The sequence below is a fragment of the Telmatherina bonti genome (assembly GCF_933228915.1).
Source record: "Telmatherina bonti genome assembly, chromosome: 20".
In the NCBI taxonomy this organism is placed as follows: domain Eukaryota; kingdom Metazoa; phylum Chordata; class Actinopteri; order Atheriniformes; family Telmatherinidae; genus Telmatherina; species Telmatherina bonti.
In genome coordinates this window covers 23,176,065-23,182,645 of record NC_136618.1, presented here as the reverse complement: position 1 = coordinate 23,182,645, position 6,581 = coordinate 23,176,065, and the positions used below count along the sequence as shown (strand labels likewise).

General features: G+C 37.0%; 2 protein-coding genes across 4 annotated transcripts; one reads left to right on the top strand and one right to left on the bottom strand.

Annotated features, from left to right (window-relative positions):
- The first annotated feature begins 631 nt into the window (after positions 1-631).
- On the top strand, positions 632-3,010 carry lsm5 (LSM5 homolog, U6 small nuclear RNA and mRNA degradation associated). Of its 3 annotated transcripts, none has more exons than XM_079260114.1 (5): positions 632-758; positions 2,004-2,099; positions 2,187-2,214; positions 2,717-2,789; positions 2,872-3,010. In XM_079260114.1, exons 1-5 carry the CDS (start codon positions 713-715, stop codon positions 2,902-2,904), a joined length of 276 nt encoding a protein of 91 aa, XP_079116240.1. In that variant the 5' UTR covers positions 632-712; the 3' UTR covers positions 2,905-3,010. The 3 variants fall into 3 exon arrangements, with proteins under 3 accessions (XP_079116240.1, XP_079116239.1, XP_079116238.1); XM_079260113.1 differs by lacking the exon at positions 632-758 and adding an exon at positions 779-1,660; XM_079260112.1 differs by lacking the exon at positions 632-758 and having other exon boundaries at positions 779-2,099.
- Positions 3,011-3,311: 301 nt separating this feature from the next.
- psme2 (proteasome activator subunit 2) lies at positions 3,312-6,303 on the bottom strand. Its single transcript, XM_079260111.1, has 11 exons — positions 6,060-6,303; positions 5,768-5,800; positions 5,617-5,679; positions 5,443-5,529; positions 4,679-4,727; positions 4,505-4,602; positions 4,318-4,386; positions 4,110-4,177; positions 3,922-3,976; positions 3,702-3,788; positions 3,312-3,449 (listed from the first exon to the last, which is right to left on the bottom strand). Exons 1-11 carry the CDS (start codon positions 6,105-6,107, stop codon positions 3,369-3,371), a joined length of 738 nt encoding a protein of 245 aa, XP_079116237.1. The 5' UTR covers positions 6,108-6,303; the 3' UTR covers positions 3,312-3,368.
- Between the last annotated feature and the right edge of the window lie 278 nt (positions 6,304-6,581).

Here is a 6,581-nt window from a genome sequence, read left to right as displayed (position 1 = left end):
GTTCGTTTTCTCAATTTTGTGCACTCGATGAGGGAAAAACAAGTGTTTTAAAGTCCTTCTTGAAAATGTCTTGTTAAAAATAATATATCTCATAACTTTGAATTGTAATTAATTTAGATTTAACTCAGTAGTTATTTATTTTTATTAAATTACTTTGAACAGAGATCTTTTCAGGTACAATCTCCCAGACTCACTGTGCCAACATGAAACCAGATTTACAAGCAAATCTTAGCATGAATTTAACTTTGCGGCTATGTTAGCTCAGAGCATTACAAAATTAAAGTTATTTGATCAATTTAATTAACTTCAGCAAATGCCATTGTAGCTTCTTAAAATCTGTTCTCCAAATAAACATTTTAGATTGCGCTTTAGTAGTTCAAACAAATGAAAATCTTAGTTTTAGCAGCCAGCGTTTTCATTTTACTATCCATTTTTAAAGAATTACGTCATTCACTGGCCGGCGCAAACAGCGCCATCCTGTGGAGTTACATTGAATAACACTACAATTGAATATTTATTTATTACCTTTACTTTTTTATTTGTTTTTAATCATTTGTGTGTTTCTTCATTTCAAGCATGCGTGTTTTATATATGACCATCAGTGGATTTCTGATCCACGACAAAGCTGACTGATCTGAGTTTGATATCTTTTGTCAGGCTCGTTGTCTTCTTCTGTCGATTGGTTGTGACTACGCAGAGCGGTTGATTAACCATGGCGGCCACTCAAGCAACAAACCCTTCCCAGCTGCTTCCACTGGGTTTGTAAACTGTATATTATTTTGCCTTTATGCTGTAGGTAGCTTCAGGTACAATTATGGATTAGCAAAGGCAGAATTTGAGGCGGGGGAATTTGGGAATTTAAATTGGGAGATAAATGTGTTACTTTTGTTTTATGTATGTATGGATTAGCGGTATAGTGTTAGCATCTCGCGGCTAATGACACACGATGCTCTGGACTGGAGCCTGAATATAAATTCAAACATTTTTTTAAAATTTTGTTTTGACAGAGAAATGACACTTTTTTTTTTTTTTTTTTTTTACCACAAAGTAAGAGGAGATATTAGTTGACTTAGTTGATATTACCCAACTCTACAAAGTATTGCATTTTAAAAAAAAAATAGCTGTTTATCTCTCATTTATTTATATTTTGCCTCCAGGAAGCCACGCTCACTTGCAATATGTTAAAGTACCTTAGGCTTTTGGGTGGTATCAGTTTGTTACAATTGAGGAAAAAACATTTTTTGTAGTTACCCAGCATGCATTGTTCTCTGTATGACTGGAATAAAACTTGAAGGTCTTTGTCATCTTTCAGTCATCATTCAGCTTTTACTGCAAGTAATTCAAGTCTATATGGGTTTTTTAATTACATCTTACATAATTACATCTAAAAGAAAGGTCAGAGCAGACTTCTTAAGAAAGCTGAGATCGTTTAATGTCTGCACCAAGATGTTGCATATCTTCTATAAGTCTGTTGTGGAAAGTGCAGTCAACTTTGCAGCCATCTGCTGAGGTAGTAGCATAGAACCAGAGACTTGGAAAGAATCAACAAACTGATCAAGAAAGCTGGTTCTGTGCTTGGAGCAACTCTAGAGATTGAAGATGATGGAGGAATCTTCACACCCTCTCCACAACACAGTGAAGAAACAACAAAGTGTGATCAGTGAGAGGCTTCTTGATGTCTGATGTAAGACTGAAAAATGCAGAAGGTCATTCCTGCCGTCAGCCTCCGGAACAAGACCTCTTCTAATTAATTATCTACTACAGTATTGAATTGCGCAGTGGGGATTAATAAAGTATTTTTCTTTTCATTAATACACATCTTAGACTTGCTGTTTATTGTTAATTTCTTTTGCATGTTTATTACTATTATTATTATTAGGGTCCTCGCCATACGAAGTATTGTTATTATTATTATTAAGAACGTGTTTGTTATTTAATGGCATTCTTTCTATTGATCATGTGCTTTGAGAAGATGAACCTCACTTTTGTTTTTTATCCTGTAGAACTCGTGGACAAATGCATCGGCTCTCGAATTCACATAGTCATGAAAACTGACAAAGAAATTGTCGGTACTCTGCTGGGTTTTGACGACTTTGTCAGTATCCTTTCTTAAAAACCTCGACGGTTCTTTTGCATTGTATTGGTTTATTGCTGATCACTCAAAAGTCCTTAACTATGATTTTCAGACATGGTGTTGGAGGATGTGACAGAATTGTAAGTCCTTTTTTTTTCTTTTTTTTAATAAATAACCTTGACTGCTTGGCAGGTCCATCTCATCATCTAAAGGCTGGATTATTTTAACATCCACAACCAGTCTTTTTTTCTGTAGATAATACATAAAATTCTGACTGGTATCAATATATTTCCCCACTGGCTTCTGTTTTATACTAGGTTTTGAGCTTCATATAAATCTCAGTTCCTCAAGAAAAGATAGTTAAAGGAGATTCTGTATTTGCAATAAATGGTGCCTCTAGTGCTGTTAATCACAGCTGTGGAGACCCTGTCCCCTTCTCTGCTTCTTCATGAATACCGTATTTTTTAAGTAACTTGGTTTTACTTTCTCTTTGCTAATAGAAGAAATGCATGTATCAATAACTTTACTCCGAAGTTGAAATTTTTAATATTCTATAAATGTAAGACTTTGATAGTGTGTTTTAATTGTACTTTATAAGTAATATAAATTGGGTTTTTTTTTGTTTTTACATCTGTGTTTCAGTGAAATCACACCAGAAGGAAGAAGGATAACGAAATTGGACCAGATCCTCCTGAATGGAAACAACATCACGATGGTAAGAGACAAGTCAAAGATCTGAAATGATTCCTGCTGCTGTCAGCACAGTAACATTTATCTAAACATTTTCTTCCTTGCAGCTCATCCCTGGTGGGGAAGGACCAGAAGTGTAAATGTTCAGTTTTATGTTGCGGATGAACCCCTTTTCTGTGTTGGCATTCCCTGAGTTCATTATGTAATTATTGTTTTACTGGTTTCCCCTCGTAGACATCTAGAGGGAGGAAAATATTTTTGTAAGATTCCTAAATGAATCTAAGATACATTAGATGCATCATGTCTGACTATAGACAAAAATTTTGTTACAAATAAACGTGAAAAATTCCAGTCTGAAAATGGAGTTTTATTTAGTTCAAAAGCCATTTAGTGCAACTGTTAAAACCCAAGAGTTACCATCAAACAATAATAAAATCACCATCTTCTTATTCTCAGTTTTTGACTGTAAAGGGAAAATTGGATAATCTTGCAAACGTTTATTTTGACTCATGGAGCATGACCACACAAGAATTGTTTGACTTTGAATACAGCTGAGGGTAGTCTGCCTCGGTTCCTCCTGAGCATCACCTCCTCCTCTGCAGCATCAGTACATGGACGGCTTCTCCTCTCCTTTTGGATTGGTCACTTTGTCCAGGTTTTTGCTGATGATGTCATAAAGTTCAGCCTGACAAAAACAGATGGAAAAAAGTTACCTAAAGTTTATCGTCATTCTTCTAAAGTCTTATTACCGCAGTTAAGATGTCAGCTTAAAACAAGCATTTTAGAGTTTAGCCTATAAGGCAACAGCTAAACATGGAAATGTCTGAAACTACAGGTTGCATAAGGTCTTCATGAAGTGGATGCAGTTTTATTCTGCATGACTGCATTTTTATTCCTTTGCTCGGTTGGTGTTTTATTCTCATAAAGACTGATTTACATAGAATCCACGGATGTCGAGGACGATCACTCGGATCTCGGAGAAGATGGTCTCATCCTTCTCGTGAACAAGTGAGCGGTAGTCCATCTGAGAGGAGAGAAAGTCAAGTTAAAAATATTTCAAATCTCACTCTCAAAACGTCAACCAGTAATGCTCATGGTTTTCTGTATTTTCCTTCCCGACACTTGAACACAAATATAAAAAACAAAACGTCACTTACGACATGAGTGTCTTTAGAGGCTTTGGCGACAGCGTCCCCCCTCTCTGAGAAGTACCTGAGGATTTAAATAAACATAGTCAAAGCACAGCTCTGAGAGAAAGCAACAAATGCTTCAGGAAAATGTTTAAAAATACTGTAATGCTTAAAAATGTACAGAAAACTCAACATAGACTCAACAGCCATCTTACTTGTTGATTTTTGTCTGAAATTCATCAACTTTGGTTTTTACTGCAGTAAATCTCTCCAGGATTTTCTCCTGTGGGTAAAATAAAGGACAGCAAATTTTAACCATTTTGCAGCTTCAACACACAAGCACACATGGCATTAAATACAATAAAAATAACTTATAGAAACATAAACTAGCATCAAAATACCAGGTGAAAAACACCAAAGTACCTGGATGGCAACTCCAAAGTCATTCCCATCTTCTATTTTTGGGATAAGATGCTGAATCCAGCAGGAAACCTGAAAGAGTTTAAAAGCACAGCTTGAAGGTGCAATGCTACTTTTTTTTAATGGTTTCTATAACATCTAAAATGCATTTCAGAGCAAAGACTGAAGCAGTCCTCACTGCTTCACTTACAACAATGATGGTCTCTCTGAGAGCAACGATCTCTGGCTTCACTCTGTCCAGAATCATCATGATCTTCTCGTTACCCTTGATGAAGCCACATTTTGGAGCTGAGGCACAAAAGTGACAGCTGAAGCATTTCATTCCTTAAACATATCCTATGTCAGCTAACTCAAAATATATTACCTTTCTTCTTCTTCTTCTCTTCATCTTCATTCTTGTCAGTCTCCATTTCCTGGAATCACACAGAGAATCAGTTTTATAATGCCTCCATTCAGTGTTTCATAACCTCTGATGTCAACATGGCAGCCATGGTTTGATGTGTTTATATCAGCTGATTATGTTTAGTGATGAAAGAAGAAAAAAATTCAACAGTGTGACTTTCTTTACTGGACCAGAGACACAACTGGAGCCTTCAGCTGATCTGTCAACTGGTCAGTAACGTCTCATCAGAAATAGCCTCCATGAAAGAGTAGCTTTTAAGAAGCAATCCTTTAAGAATGGAAAGAAGGATGAGGTATGACACAAGAACTAGACTGAAAAAATTAAGATTTCAGATTTTATGCAGTGATGAATTCTCCACAGAACCTGGACCTCAATACTCAAGAAGCATGGGGTCATCCTGACAGAGAACAGAACAGAAGACAGCCGACATACAAAGAAGATGCATACTCGCATATTTAAATACATTTTGAGAACATTGTACTATTGCTTATATGTCTGGATTAAATTGCTGAGAAAGACTTCAGCTTCCCTGGAAACCTGAATCATAATAAGCGGTATGAACAACAGATGACTGGATAAGGCTGTATTATCAGTAAAGTTGCCCCCCTCTAATATGTTGCGGACAAAAAAAAACCCCAACACTGCTGTGTATTTAATAAGGCAGTTTTTATGTAAAGCTATATTGTTTGTGAATGGTGAAGATGGGAGATAGTTGATGGTCTAACCTCAACTTCTGGAGAAGGAGGGTCTGGAATGGGGATGTCCAATGGAGCCTGTAGTGAGGACATGTCTGTGATACTGAGAGCATCATCCTGTGAAGCCAAAACACAGAAAGGATGAGAGGAATTGCAACAACATAAAACAGTAAATGTTAGTGGAGATTGAAATTTATAGTGAACCTTGAGCAGGGCATCCAGCTGAATAATCTTCACAGGGATGAAATTGGAGAAAAGATTTTCTGCCTTAAAAAAAAGGGGGGAGAGAAGTCATTTGTGAGACCCCACAAGGCTATTAATGTTCATAGACAAGCATAATTAACGAGACACAAACCTCGTGATAGAGGGACTGGCGGAAGTTTTCCACCTGTAAAAGAAAAAAAGCAGGGTATTGTGAACGATTTTATCTCCAGACAGCTGCTGACTCACGTTTACTGCAAGCTTTTTGGGTTTACTTTCATTTTCATCGCATTGGGGGACTTTCCGCTTCCTTATCGTCACTTTTCAAATACATGTTTATGCGCTCACAACAATAACACCATCTGCACAAAACCTGTGGCCATGCTAAGGCTTTAAGGCAGAAATCTTCCTTACGTGTGTTTCCTGAATGAAGCTTTTCGACTCACCTTGACTGCATTCGCGCTGCTTATTTTCAGAGTTGAAGCCTTGGACATGACGAAGCAGATTTTACTAATTCTCTGAGTGCAATAAATTAATACACTGGTATTATAGATGACTTGACAGGCGAAGAGTTGCAGCCGATAATAGTTTGTCTCGCTGGACTGCCTGAACGTTTTTGTTTTTTTATTTCCTCATTCAGTTTACTTTCGATTAAACCTCGGATGATGTAGTTTGCACCTCCCACTTCTCCTTCCTCTGCTCAAACTAGTTCGACAAAACTTCATGGACGATCTTCTGCGCAAGCGCAGAATCCAACAAACCAGATAAATAAAGTGATCTTTGACTAGTAAAGTGAATAAACTGCAATCAGGCAAGTAAGGAAGGAATATTTCTGCTATACATTCTTCCCCCCTCCCCCAACACACACACACTATTCCCCCTCTCTTCATTATTTCTTAAGTTATAATGAATTATTCTAACGCTGGTTTTCCTAAAATTTTCATGCGATTTTTTTCACATGCGGGAAG